Genomic DNA, 15,980 nt, shown 5'->3' on the forward strand with positions numbered 1-15,980 from the left:
ATTTTGAAATTTGGATGGTTACGTTATTAGCATATTAGTATCCAGGCTCTTCATTCTACATATATTTGAGAAAAAGAAAATTGTTGAATTTTGCCTTAATTTCTGCACACTCATTTCATTTTTATATTAGAGCAAGTAAAATTGGGTCTGAAATTTCTTGTCCCACCCACTTCCTTTATTTTACTCACCTACTTTTTTGTGATAAGATTTTCATTTCCTGACACGACAGGATGAAGCATTTGGGAAAATTTAGATGATCAATTAACAAAGCCTTTTTTGATGAACAGTACAGACTAAGACTTTATAATCTACAATATTTTGTTTTAGCCATTGTAGTGGATGGGGAAGTGAAGAACTCCATATTGAAATTGACCCAGTTGCATTTTTATGGGTAGAATAATATCAAATAATTTTCAAAATCTATCCACACAAAGAACCAGAGACCAAATTTACTTGACCTTAGCCTAAAACAATTTAGAGGAACTCCTAACCAATGTGGAAATTCACATTTCATCAGACTCATATGAGTGATGCAAGAGTCTATTACACATCGAAATTAAGATTCATTGATGTTAAGTTGGTGAAGACTCTGTGTAATGAATGTTCAAATGAATGAAAGAGTCATTTATTGATAGAGATGATACCAGTCTTGAAGTTGTTAGCAGAATGTTGAATTTACATGTAGACCAGACACAAAAAATTTAGATGGATAAATCACTCTTTCCCCGTCCGACCCAACGATGCCATCAACCAAATATCTTTTACTGAAAATAAACTCATGCTTTCTTTGAGAACATTAGAAGAAAGAGAAATGTAAAATTGATAAAAATTACCAAATACAAATAGCAATAAAATTCCTGAACCCCTTGTATCAACACCAGATCTGAATTTAATAAAAACATGCATGCTTTTTAGCAATGATGAATGATCCATCAAACCCAAAGAGAAGAAATTGCTCTTGCTCAAAGATGAGGTGCATGTGACCAGAAGGTGAAGAGGCAAAGAAACAAAATCATTATCATATTGCATTTGTCCATACTAAGATCAATTTCAGATATCAGAAAATAAATCATACACTGGCATTTTGCATTCTATATATATTGAGCTGTTGTAAATTTCATTTTGTTGTAAGATAGGGGTAGCTCCAGAAGGTTCATCAATATCTTTTTATTTATTGGAAGATACCCAAATTAATCTCTTCTCTTTGATCATCTGATATAGTATTCAACATGAAACATTAGTTGAGACCATAATATGATACACTCTGATAATCATATTACATGTACATCATCAGTATCATTGATTTAGATGTTTTTGACAATTCTTTCATTTCTAGAATTTTCAATTTTTTTTTTTTATTTTTTTTTTTTAAGGATTATGCTTGCTGTTGGGAAAACAGGTATAGATATATATATATGACAGAGGAAGAGAGAAACAAAAGGAAGAAATAATAATTATTTTGAGGTAAAGTACAAATTGAGAGAGAGATAAAGACAAAACAAGGGAGAGTAAGAAACAAAAAGAAGAGTAAGAAGAGAGAGAGAGAGAGAGAGAGAGAGAGAGGGGGAGGGAAGGGGGGGGGGATGTACCAAGACAGAGAGGTAAACAGAATGAAATAGCCTAAAAGACATTTAAATAGGCAAAAAGAAAAGGTCAATAAGATAGAGAGAATGTAAAAGAACAAGAGAGAGGGAGGGAAAACAGCAGCTCAAAGGAGACAAGTATAAAAATGGTGCAGAAGTAAAACAACAGAACTTAGTTTAAGCAAGAAAATAGAAATACAGGGTGGTTTTGGGATTCACCCACTCGGTCACCCACACTGGGTCACCCACACTAGGTCACCCACACTAGGTCACCTCCAAGACCCTATCATAGCATTTTGTTGACAAAACTCAAGATCATCCTCCTCTTGATAGCATCTTTAAATATCCCCACCACAATGATAGGAACAGCAGAGTGTCATCTTATTGACACGTTAGACAGGTCTGTTTGTCATATCTTAAACAAACTCTCGCTGAGATCCACTTCCACACCGCTGGCAATCACACAGAAGTATTCACACTATCGGCAATCTCTCACAAGTATCCTTGCCCTCATGAAACTTTTTAGTAGATTCAAAATGCTTATATAATTGGGGACATTTGTACAAATTTGAAATAAAAACCAGCCTACTAGAGCTTTCTCATATATCCATCTTCTTTCAAAAATCAATAAAAGTTTAGTATGAGTTTACCAATTAAGTTTGGAAGAGACCAGAGGAGTCATAGACAGGGTAAAATATTCACAGAAGACTACTGAGTCTTCATATGGTAGCTTTCATACCTTGAATTACGTTCACCGTTATTGAAGAAGCTTTTGCAATTGCACATCTTGGTGAATGGTATTTTTTCTTTCTATCGTAAAACATTATCAAATTGTACAATCTGATTTTGATATTAAAAAAACAAATTTACACACTTTCTTAAACCTTTTCCAACATCAAAATTTAAACTCTCCTCATTCTCTTTATATAAAAGTTGTATAAAGTATGATTTCTCTTGCACAGTGATATTTTTTTAATTTTAAGGAACCAATCCTGTCACAGATAATACTGAGGACTCTTGGGAAACAAAAAACCAGTGATGACTATAATAAATAATTATTTGGACATCAATGTTCTTTGCTGCTTAAAAAAATGACAAACTTAACAAATCAAAATCTTTTAAGCTTTAAGTGCCTTGCTGTTGTTGCAACGGCCTACAGTCATTGTTTATTCTCACTCATTGTCAAAAGCATTGATTATCAATGCAGATATCAGAAGAAAGAAATTATACAAATTTATTCCAAACAACATGATGAATACCCTGTGATTTCACATTCTTGAATCTTCTGTGTATGTTATGATTTATTTATCATTTTTTTCTCATGCGACATCCAAAAGAAATTATATCTCCGCTTGCTCCATCCTCCATCCTTAAATTGTATCATTATAACCCACATCAAAAGAAACATTTGATATTACCCAGAAAGCTTAAAATAAACAAAACTACCTCCAAGTGGTCTTTGGGTAGTATCTACTCATTTTGTGCATCATTATTGAAGATTTATTTCTGATAGATTCGCTTTAGCTGCTGACAAGGAGGTTGGGGTTAGTTTAGGAGACCGACAGATTGCGCCTGGTTACCATCACTCGTGACCTCATCATCCCGGGGTCGTGGAATGTGTCAACAGGGGTCAGGAGAGGGCGGTAAAGAAATCACAGTTTTCGCAAGAGCGCCTGAATATCCCTTTGAAAGTGTCGGGCTGGCATGGGGTGGGTTGTATTTGTGTAAAGTTTGCTTTTTGAGAAATGAGGCGTCGTAAATATTTGTGGAAACTAGAGTAAACTAAGCAATCCGGCATCTCTGGTTCTCACATTATGAATGATATGAATGATATGATGATGGTTTCAGAAAATTCTAAATATATCGGATATAAGAAGCAACAGTATCTGACAGTGTGACGTTCGCCTTCGATATATGTATCTGCGTAGGATCTCTCTATTTTCTTTGACACCATATGGCATTTCAAACTGCGAGAGAACTAATCGTGATGGCATTATGTCTTGATTGCTTTTTGATACATGAAGATGAAATATATACATAAATATATTATTGGTATTTGATGACATAGATTTGCGGGTGGTAAAACAAGTTGATGAATAATACATTAAAGCGCTAATGCTGAACATGTTGCCTGTGTAAATGAAGTACCCTTTTCTTAACGATTACAAAATTAGTATACACATTCTATGCTTATTATGGATTTGCATGGATGTAGGAGGATGGAGGGGGGGGGGGCAAGGAGAGAGAAGATGAACCCCCTTACCCACAAAATGTAATAAAATGAGAGGCACTCGTATGGGTGGATGTAATGATATTCTGTGTTTTCCATCATGAGATGGTGAATTTCATCTATGAAATTATCTTTTGCAAAAAATTAAGCATCCATATAGAATCTTCTTAAATTTGAATTGAATGTTGTTTCAATAAAAGTGTAAGTGAATGTCCAGTTATGTATAAATGAGCAAATGTGTGAAAAAAATGAGGGTATGTACTAATATATGCATAAAGTACATGTACAGAAACATGTATGTAATATTATGTTTTATAGGGACAAAATACTATGGGTTGTTCAGAATACTTTGTGTTCTCAATCGCAACATCTACTGCACGATAAACACGATGAACAGAAGAACGACTACAAGCACTTAAATAGATTTGTTTCATGATATATAAGAAGTGAACTGTATCACCAAAAATTAATTTATGATGTAGAAATGAAGAGTTATTGCATATCTTTACATTGCATTTTTTCCTGATTTTATTCCAAGCAAGAGGGTTTACATGAAGAAAAAAGAATTATCAAGTAAATGAGAGCTTGATATGTGCAAATTTTATGAGAAGAGAGTTTTCAAAAATCAATTATGTTGAAATAACCAAATATGGTAAGAAGTGAATGTCAAATTGGAAAATAGGTGAAGAAGATGATTGTGATAGAAAAAGAAGTTTGCAAGAAATGATGTGTTCTATCTTATCTGAGATATTTAGAAAGACAGAACTACATGTATGCCTGAAAGTTATACAGGGGCTTCCAGGGTTCTTTACATTTTTTTTGTAGCAAAGCCCAAACTAGTGTATATTCTTATGTGTGTTGAGAAATAAGTCACTCAAGGTATTAAAAGTTAAAACTTATGAAAGATTTAAAACAGAGTCCCAGTAATGGTAAATATGACTGATAGATCTAAAAGACAGAAATGAATTGTAATCAATTAAAGTGATTCATGTGGTACGGTGATTAAAAATGGCATTTGTAATTTGAATAGATGTGGTAGTGGGCTAAAAGTCATGCATGGATGAAATCATAGAACTGCAGTGTTACCTGAGCTGAAAGAAACTATCAGTGTCGAAAAAGCTGTAGTTATATGTTTGTTGTTTACTGCCTCTGCTGATGTTGAATAAAAACATGCGAAAATCATAGTGTTGCAAGTACATCCATATATCTTAAAGCTTATCTGCCGTAGTTTACAGGAGGGATTAGAGCGCCCTGCAAGGTCACTGGACAGGTGGTTATCTCGTCAACTCAGCTCTCAGTTAACATAAGAAAAAGAGGATCATGGGGGACCAATGGTCACCGATTAGGCATTGTTTGTTATATAGAGGGCACAAGTAGTGCAGTGGGCCTTTAAGTTGTCTAGAAGTTAGGTGTGGAATTTGAATTTACAGGAAACAGAAGTTCGGAAGTTTAAGAGGCATACATATTTCATGAGAAATGATTCATAATGCCATATTTGATAGAAAGCTGCATTTATTCCATTTACTCATAGCTAGAACATGGTGTTGTTAATTTTAGAGAAAGAACTACATGTGCATATACATTGAACAATTTATTCTTTCTATGTGAAATAATAAATGTTAGAAAAGTTTATACTTTGTTAATATGGAACGATGTTTAAGGAATGTTAATGGAAAAGCTTAAATCATAAATTTTGCCTCATGATTTTCTTATAGTGTGTACATGTGAATGTGTAGTTATGAAACTTTGTAATGCTACTGTTAGCAAGTCCACCTAGTTTTTTCAAAGTATAATAAGATGTCTGCTTTGAGCCAGATAGGTATTAGAGTAGCTTAGCAAAATGTAGAGCATAAAAAGGCAAATCTAGAACAGTACGGCATACTGGTAATCTTTGGTGATATTGGTGAATGTTAAGGTGCAATTTGACATAGCTGAATACGGTTTTGGTTATGCCTAATCAAGTTAGAGGAGGCATTTACCGACTCAATGACCTAATAGTAATAGCATCTTTCTGTGCCATTTCATTTTGCTACACTACCGAACTCATATCCTTTTACATAGAGTTAATCCAATGACTACTAAATTAATTCATTGCCATAGGCTTAACACAGTGGCCACCCGGTTCCAGTAGGCTATGGATTAACACCCTTCAGGCTCTCAGTGCATGAAGGCACTGCGCTTCTCACCTTGATGCTGGGACGCCGTACTTGAGGCCTACTCCAACCCTGGGTAACGCATGGACCACCTTCTTGACCGTGCTCTTGTTGGGCATGTTGAACATCACAGAGGCTGTATTTAAAGAGATAATGTTCAGAATAGTTTGCTTTAATACAAGTTTCTGGTAACATTGGGCAAGTCTAAAGTATCTTCTTATTTTGTGTCACATACTAAACATAAAATAGTGGAAAAAAGAAAATTAAATAACATCAAAATAACCATTTTCCTTTATCCATGCAATAGAAAATGTTTTTCTAACCATAGTAAAGCGCTTAGAGACATTTGTATTCCTATATGCTTAATAGTATAGAGGAAGATCCATGTTCTACAGTAGCAGGGCTAGAAACTTCATGTATACATTAATCAAGTACATTAAAATCTTGAATGGAATTGGTAATGAGGGAGGTACCTCGGCCTAACCCCTATTGAAAAAACTTTCTGCTTATGGGTCTAATACAAATATGACAATCTTCTTTGACTCCCACAACAAATGTTGAAGCAATTACTGGAATTGAGACATATTACCAATAGTTTTATTAATTTAATTTACAAATGAAAGAGTGTATTACCCCAAGGGCACTCAACATATTTTAGAACCAAAAATCCTTAGGTTCCAATACAACTACTCTAACCACTGACCTACAACTAAGTTAATATCGTGGACCTATGGTAATATATAGAGTACCTGAATACAAGAAAGTGTTCAATGAAGTTCTGCAGCATAGAATGGGCAAGTGTAAATTCCCATACATAAACCTTCAACTTGACCCTTCTGACAGGTATACCTTACACCTCAGAAAGTTTGTCAATGTTTCTCACGTTTTGTGTTCTAATATGTCACAAGTCCCTATAATTAAATGTCATCTCTGTTTTGAGGAGTATGAGTTTTGACTGAGCGTACCCACAGGCAAAGTGTAAGGTCTCCAGACACTTGTCCTCAAGAGGCAGTTCTCACTGCATAGGTTGGAAATATGACTTGAGGTCATTGTAGAGGCGACATGATACCCTTTCTTCAAATAGAGGAGCAGAATTTCAAGATTTCTGTTGGCTTGAATATTCAACAGGTACTGGAGGAGATTTGATATATATGTATCATCCCTCTGGTTGATTTTCAGGATTTGATGAGGAAACTGAGCAAATGTTCAGAAAATCTTTTGATCTAACTTGTTCACCAATGCAATTTGCAAAAAAAAAGAAATATATCACCCGGCCTGCTTATGCTTTGCTCTTGAAAGGACTAACAAAATATCAACCTCTGTGAAAATAGAGTGTTTTTAAAGGAGGGGATATCTGTGTGAAATACTTTTAGATTTGATCCTCTGCACTTCCTGTAATCATTTATGAATGACATTCTAAAAGTTAGTCTTTGACAAGCTTTTCACACAAAATGCATTTTATTCATTGATGTATTTCTTTTATTTGAAAGTTATACATACCTTGCTATACATGGTTTTGGTCAGTTGGTAACAAGATATTGATAGCAGAAACACTTTGAACCTATGATTGACATCTACATTTACATGTACATCTGGGACCCGTTTCACAAAGCATTTTGTCAATGACAAATCATAAAAATCAGTGACAAATCTGTTGACAACCAATCAGAAGCAAGGATTTCAGTAGCTTATAACAAAAACTGTCATTTGTCACAAGTTTGACAAGTTTTGTGAAACGCCGCCCTGGGCCCTGTCTTACAAAGAGTTGTGATTGATCCAAATCAATTGCAAGTTTGCAGTCTCCTATCTCTTATTTACATAGTTGCGATTGATATCAATTGCAAATGAGTTGCGATTGATATCAACTCTTTGTAAGACAGGGCCCTAAAGTACATTCCAAACCAGTATAAACTTGACTGTCTCGTCTCAGAAATCAATGAATGAATTTAAAGGCCTACTCACTTCTGTTAGCCAGGAAGATCTCTACTGCGGTATTCTGTAAGAGGTATCTCCTGGAAAAGACAGCTCTGATGTCGTTGAAGTGCCATCTTCCATGTAAACCTTCTGTGTATATCAACACCTGTAATGTACCCAAAAAAGAGACAAATTTGAAGAATGATTAATTATTGAAAGAATCTTCACATCTAATTGCTTCTCCTTCTTTTGGAGAAAGGACAAATCAATTCTTGCTAGGAAAGAAAACTGTAAGTGTTTACCGAGAGCCAGATGGGCATTGACTCTGTTCCAAGTGAAAAGAGTTAGTGCCCATTTGGCCTACAGCAGACAATATATATGTATAGCTTTGAATATTAGAACAAGTCATGCTATAATGAAAGTTCAAAAAAATATATTTCAGAAGGAAAAAATACATGGTAGATAGATGTTTGGTATATACATTACAGACACACATTGCATACATTTTCAATTATACACATGAAGCATATCACTTGCAGCTGATAGAAACTAATTAATTTTTTTTAAACCAAAAAGTTATATTACATTATTACAGGATTACAGGTTCAGAAACACTATCATATATTAGAATATGTAATTATTTGAATACCATATGTTGTCTGTTCAGAGCCAAAAGGGTGTTATTGTTAAAGTTACAAAAAAAGTGACATCCTTCTGGCTCCAAACAGACAATGTGAAATCTACAGTAGATGTAGACAAACTGAAACTTCAGTCTGAAGAAATTGTTTCAAATAAAACTTTTGTTTAAATATCAATGTGTACTTATAAAAGGTAGTAGAATGAGAAAACAAGGGGAAATAAAGAGTAAGAAAACAAGTAGTGAGAGTGAATGACAGAGACCGAGAGAAAAAACACAGAGAGAGACAGACAGACAGAACGGAGAGAGACAGAGACAGACAGAGAGAGAAGAGAGAGAGAGAGAGGAGAGATGAGAGAGAGGAGAGAGAGAGAGAGAGGAGAGATGAGAGAGAGGAGAGAGAGAGAGAGATAGACAGAGAGAGATAGAGAGAGAAATAGAGAGAGGGATTCTGGTAGGATGCTTGGACATATAGTACTACTGAGATGCCATGTTTACAGAGATGGAGTAGTGTTTAGATAGACACTTGTGATTTCAACAAACTTAGCAGGGATGCACAAAGCACCTGGGGGAAAGCTATCCAAGATTTACATTAGTCTATGCTTCATACCCTTACATTTCCTGGAGAGACAATGCATTTCTATATGACTCTTTCCTTGTCAAAGTATTAATTCTATACACATACAGGCATGAAAGTTATTGATTTACACTATAAAACAAGTTGTATCCATTGTATAAATACAAGAATGAAAGAGGACTGGATGAATATACCACCTTTATTCTGTATCACTGTGAGACACAACTGAGTGTATTCTAATTGAAAGTTCTCTTGCATTCAAACATTCATTAGATTTGGAATACTTTGAATAAAGATCGTGCAATCTCAGAAGTGAATAAGCAAAATAGTTTTGGATGGTTAAATCAGATTGCCTAAATAGTATTACAATTCTAGGTACCAGAATTTGAAAGGACTTCGAACAAATGGGAAGATAAAAATGTGAGTCCCAAAGAAACTATGTGATAATAAAATGGAGACCGTGTCTGCTGTACAAGACTATGTGCTAATTCTCTGCCATTTTAGATTGACAGCGCTGAATTTGAGACCACAAACTTATCCTGAACTTTTTCAGCTTCCAATGTTGATCAAGTTTTCTATTTCTATTTTTGTTGGGGGAGAGGAAATGGGGAGGAATAATACAAACATACATCTGTCACATTTGCATCTAAATGGAATTCTGCTGGAAGGATATTCTTGACTTAGGGTCTTACGTTTCTGTTTTTAGCCCAAAAGTAATGTATCACATACACAACCAATCATCGTAATAGTATAACATGGCACTTATACTATTTAATTAAATGTAGCATATTGAATGATGACAGAATAGTCTAACTGGCATTTCATTCCTAATTTATTTTTTGCTCATATGCATCATACTTTACCTGTTTCTGAAATGTTTGGTATTTTCAGTTATCCCATCACGCAATATGCCACTGATTTATACTTACCAATATCATTCTCCTTCAAATCCAGAGTTTTCATTCTATATATTTCTGGCTATCATTCATGTATCTGCTCTCCCATACTTATTTTAATTCTCCTCTCTGCATTCATTCACCCCTCCATCCATCAAAAGGTAAGTTTCCTTCAAAGTACGCATTTACCCCCCATCCTTCATTATATCAGGTATCCTCCCTCTCTCTCTCTCTCTCTCTCTTTCTCTCCCCCTCTCTCTCTCTCTCCCCCCCCCTCCCCCCCCCCCCCCCCCCCCCCCCCCTCTCTCTCTCTCTCTCTCTCCCATCTCACTCACTTTGTACCTATTTAATCCTCTCCTGATCTAAACACACCCCACACAATGTCCTTATAAACATTACAAACATAATGTCCCCATGTTTTATTGATATAGATGGGCCCTTTTCATTCTCTTGGACAAAAATCTGTGTACATACTAAATAGCCTTTAAAGTTTCATCGTTTTCTTAAAATCTTCAAGATTGCACACTCTCATAGTTTTGTCTCTTCAGAACCACATGGTTATATAAATGTCTGCAAATGACTGACAGTGTCATTTACATAGTATTAAGCATTTTATTATCTAGCAAAAACACTCCTATGTTACATTAATGACTAAATGACCATGTAACAGTGTAATGTAACCTGGTCATTACCCAAACCTAAATACCACTGGGGTAAAAATAGCAATGAATGATTGGAAGTAAGGAGTAGTGTCCTTCAAAGAAATGTCAATCTAATATCAGATCGTACATAGATGTTCTCTAGAGCACCACAAAACTTCTCAGTCACATTACAATTTTGCCTAAAAGTGTTTAATGTAGACTTTGATACAAGCATGATCATTTTAATGCAATACTAACTTAAACGTTTAGGACGCTTTATCAACAAAATTGTGTTCTATATAAACATTCCTATGATCATTATAACTGATGACTTTCAATTAAAGACAGTCATCAATTTGCTGAAAGATGGAGATCCCCATGTAAACACAAGACATGTGATGCCAACCCTTTTACGAGAACCAATATATTATATCTACTAAAAATATGAAAACAAACAAAAAACTTATAGAAAATCAAGAATATCTTATGTTCACATTCTGTAGTTGCTATGATATTTTGACATATTATACAAGATTTTTCCTTTGACTGTTTGGGTACCTTTACAAATCAATCCCATCACATCCAGCCTGGAGTTATTTCAAGACTATTTACTACAGTCTCTGTTTCTCTGCAATTTGTTTATTTATTTACATCAGAGCATACAGGGGTCACAGACAGGGATCAGGAGTGATGCAAGCAGGGGGTAGCACCCACCCCTCTCATGTGTCTCCCATTCTCCTACATGATACCAAACATCAAGGAGCATTCATACATGGACATCAAAACCGGGTTTCAGACCGGAATACTGGAATATTTCTGCAAATGACAAAAAACCCTCAGGCTTTGGTGCAGATGGTGTTGGGAATTTGTTATTATTAGCGTAATCTAGAGCCGAGAACCAGCATTACAGGGTGATGATAGTAAATTTATGGTATCAGTGGTGTTGGTGTTGATGATGATGATGATGATGATGATGATGATAATAGTGTTCAGATAATGAGGGAGATCTAGGTGATGATGGTATTTGGATATGCCTGGCACTGATGACTCATGACTATAATGACAAGGGAGTTGATGAAACCCATCTTACTTTCAATAAAGTTGCTGCTGGTTCAAATTCAGCTGCATCTCGTAACATCAGTTTTGCTGTAATGGCACATAAATGTTAAAAGTTTCTTAGACTTAATAGTGATGCCATATCTACAACCTTGCACCAATTTTGAATGGTTCCTAATAACATTGTGCAAATATATTGATTGCCTGTCAAGAATCTCTGCCACACATGTTGCCAAGTGTATTCTCTATCACATTCTTAAGCTTCTTGTGTAAAGATGATGTTTGGAACTTAGGATGGACCGGATTAGGGCGTTGGTATGAAAGCAGCCTCTGTTACCATCCCCATTACTCTGCCTTCTCTACGTTGTCCTATTTACCTGTTTGTTTAAGCCAAATCGTGACTTTACACGCAGCAGAGGCCCGGCGCCAGCCCCATGCCGGGAGTCTGGGGTATGGTTTCGGCTGCCGAAAAGGCCAGCCTTGCGGGGTAGGATGCCCTGCTCGGCGTGCCTCCGTAATTGAGTGGCTTTTTCCGCGTCAAATTCAATTTGGGGAGATCTAATTTTGAGAGGCACTGATAGTCGAGTGATCGCTCCGCCTTGCGGGTTGGGCGCTGTAGGGTGCATTCCAGTAGTGGAGGCATCCCGACAGACTGCGCGTCTGAAACGCACCATGTAGGCCTACTACTTGGCTACTCCATAAATGTGGAATTCATTGCCTATAGTTCACTCATTCCGTATGGGTACAACAGACCTTTACTGTCTACAGTACAATGTATGTGTACAAATTGCAAGAAGTCACAGCAAGCCACTACATGTTTATGCCAAATGAAAACTATTGCCCCTTATGAATGAAATGCTTCCACTTATTATGAATTCATTGATTCTGTAACCAATTCATAAATTTTATACCAAGTTAGATTTATTGTAGGAAGAATTAATTTTTCACTTTGCGACATATAAAATTTACAGATCAAACATGTACAAACGTCAAATACATTACCATTAAATGTATGTAATATTATTATTAATATCATTATATCAATTGGTCCACTGCTTTATCTTAAATGTAACATCAATTGAAAGTTGGAAGAAATGACCAAAGATCTAAGTTAGATTGAATTGACTGTCAGAACTTATCATTGCCACAAGTACTACTATACACACATCAAGAAATACTAACATATGCCACCCTTGTGATACCCAAGGGTTTGAGAATCCGCACAGAAAGCTCACTTTGTCCCACACAGGCTAAACCATGTGGGACTACTATTCAGGGAAGAACAAGACCGGAGACAATCAACGCTGCAATTGAATGTGACAATGCTATGGACGACTCGCATAGCAAGATATTAAGATGTTATCTAGTCTGTCATTGAACATTAGGGTAACATATCTTCATAGGTGCATGTATCTTGCAGGTGTACAGCAGCTCTCTTTCACTACAGGCAATGACAGAAAACATGAGAGGTACATTTGTAAACCATTTTTGATGATTGCAACTGACAATCTACTTGATGCTTCACTCAGATTGGTGTCAAACCAAAAGGGGGCAAGTAAGTCCACATATATTAGACAGGAATATATTATGGAATCCATAGAAGCTTTCAAACACATAACCCTAGATGCATTATGAACGTCCTTTAATGAAAATAGCCTCATAAATATTTAGTACAATGACAGGTATTTCCACAAATCGAAAGACCCCACTAGATATAAGCTTGTTACTACCTTTCATGGGCCATCCCTGTCAAGTTATACCCCTCTCTTTCTTCTGTATATTTCATGATTTACATGTCAAATATACTTGATGAATAATCAATCAATTTTGGAAAGCAAGCACACCACATTCAGCAATACACCCTCAAACCCCAAACAAGTTCAGAACCTACTACTCATACTATCCTTCCATTCAATCAAAGCTTGAAAAAAGTGTACATGGATTACTATTTTTTTTTCTTCAAATATTGGGGGAAAGAGCGCTATCAAGTGTATTAGGAAGAGCTAATATAATCTAACAGGCCAGAAAAGACTCTGCTACTTGTATGACCCTAATACTTATTTCATTTCAGCTAACATGAATGCCATGAATAAGGTTCAAGTGAATTAGCATTATGGGTGACTGGGCAGGCACACGAATCCCTTGACTCTCAAGTCTTATCAAAACAGAGTATGGATACAAAGGCCTAATCAACCTTGCTACAAAACCAACACAATGTTCTTTCTCCTTCCAAGGTCTAAATATGAGATCGTTTTGATTAGTTGAAAGTGGGACAGCACTTTTAGTGTTTCACATAATTATTATGAATTAAATTCCTGGTGGTGATTGTAATCTGGAAATTGGCAAGCCATTAAATATAGTCAGAATGTATGATGTGATTCATTTTGCCCTTTTCTAATCACCTTTGGATTTGATCTGTATTTTTCAGTCTTTGTCTGGATTTAACAGCATTATCTCCCCAGGAAATCAAAATGAGCAAATCAGTGTTTAGTTATAAGTAAACCTCATCCCATGGTGATATTGGAAATAAGAGAAATTAGGATTGTACTCTAGTCGAAACGAAATTGTGGTGAAATTTGTAGTAGACAATTAGTATAGTTGTAACCTTAAACTAAAGTGTAAACACCTGGACGAGCACCTAACTATCACATCTTCACACGTACTTATCATCTAGTCTACTTTCTTCATCAGGAAATCCTAATTTCCATGACAAAGGTCAATTTAAACAAACTGTACTATCAATAGAGTCTACATCACATTTGCTGCACGGTGTTCACAGAGATTGGATGGATTCTACGGATAAAACTGGAACTAGTGACCTCGCATGAACTATTCCAGACTTGTGGCCGCACACACGATCGACGGTGAGTAGCATTATTAGCTGTTTTTAGGCCGATCGTGCCTCGGTACCATTGCCGCTAATGAGAGGATATTTAGGACAGCAAACCTACCGACGACCCGCTTACTGGCAGGATTGTCTGATAGCACGCGACAGGTGTACAACTTCAACCCTCAAACACTTCCCACTCACCTAGTCTCTCGTATTCCATTTGTCTTTCTCTGTCCAGGGCGTTCAAGTTCAAGAGTTATTTATAGCACTGCTATAACCTGAATAACAACAATGAATCGAGGCTATAAGGCCCCCCAAAAAGAAACAATTTAAATAGTGTTTTCTTACTCATGCAGAAGCGTACGGTAAAGCTGCGAACCACACCCTATCGTTCGAAGAGGCGAAATCAGATAGTTCGGTAATTTCATATTGCAATGTCACGTGATTATAGGCGCTAGACTTTGCCATTTACGAAAACGCCACCAAATGTCCAAGCAAAAAATAGAAGAAAAAAAAATAACTTGCAACCGATAAGAAATAACAAGAGACCAAATTTACGCAAGCAGCATAGTTTCAAACTTTCAATATCCACATTAATTTCAGACAAACGTAGAAAGAGATTCGAATGAAAACTGAAAAATCTTTTAAAAATCAAATCGATGTATCAGGAAAGGACAACTTTTTAAATATTAAATGTCATTTAGATAAATATGCAACTCCCGTTATATAGAGGGAGAGAGAGAGAAAGATAGCGGGTTATTACCATATGTATATTTTCATATAATTCTTGTGAAAAGAAAAACGCGCAAAATTGTTTAAAGGTAAAGGCCAGTTATGGTCATGCGATTGCATTGTGAAAGAAACGCTGTGGGATCGATCAGAAAAGGTTGATCATCTAGCATCTAGCATCTGCAAGGTTCTGGAATCATCAAAATGATAAGAAATTTGGCCCATTCTTCGTAAAGTTACAAGCACTATACACAGAAAGATGTATATGGGACTACCCTATATCTCTCACAGACCATGAGAGAAACAAATTTTCCCAATATATGAATTAGTAGGCGGTTTCCCGGCAAATTTTTTATCATCATGTATTAGTAAAAACATATTCTTTCACATGATTGGTAATAAGAGCTTCCATTTCATTTTTTGAAATTGGGGCGTTTCCAATACTGGTCTTTACCTTTAAGTACATACAAATTAGGCCTATATGACATGGGCGGTAGGCCTACATCCACATGCCTAGTAGAGACAGATTAGACTTGCCCCGAACCTCGAGACACACAAATCACAGTTGCGTAACATTATGCGCCGGCGCCGTGCATGGTGGTGGTTTTAGCAGGGGTAGATGTGAAAACATTATTTTCTCAAAAATGTAAACAAAAACTCCAGCGTCAAACTTTTATTTTGGCTTTTATTTTGCGGTGTGTATTTCTTTTGCTGAAAGCATGTTATACACAATC

At 36.0% G+C, this 15,980-nt stretch overlaps 1 protein-coding gene across 1 annotated transcript in view; it reads right to left on the reverse strand.

Annotated features, from left to right (window-relative positions):
- LOC581678 (neurobeachin) overlaps window positions 1–12,330 on the reverse strand; it is a 29,072-nt gene extending 16,742 nt beyond the window's left edge. Inside the window, exons 1-5 of the mRNA XM_030981282.1 lie at window positions 12,099–12,330; window positions 11,722–11,777; window positions 7,929–8,046; window positions 6,000–6,102; window positions 4,900–4,965 (exon numbers count right to left, since the gene is read on the reverse strand). Of these exons, the coding sequence (XP_030837142.1) occupies window positions 4,900–4,965; window positions 6,000–6,102; window positions 7,929–8,046; window positions 11,722–11,777; window positions 12,099–12,330 (575 nt within the window). The remainder of the gene's footprint in view (window positions 1–4,899; window positions 4,966–5,999; window positions 6,103–7,928; window positions 8,047–11,721; window positions 11,778–12,098) is intronic.
- Between the last annotated feature and the right edge of the window lie 3,650 nt (window positions 12,331–15,980).

The sequence above is a fragment of the Strongylocentrotus purpuratus genome, unplaced genomic scaffold, assembly GCF_000002235.5.
Source record: "Strongylocentrotus purpuratus isolate Spur 01 unplaced genomic scaffold, Spur_5.0 spur5_scaffold_11, whole genome shotgun sequence".
Lineage (NCBI taxonomy): Eukaryota > Metazoa > Echinodermata > Echinoidea > Camarodonta > Strongylocentrotidae > Strongylocentrotus > Strongylocentrotus purpuratus.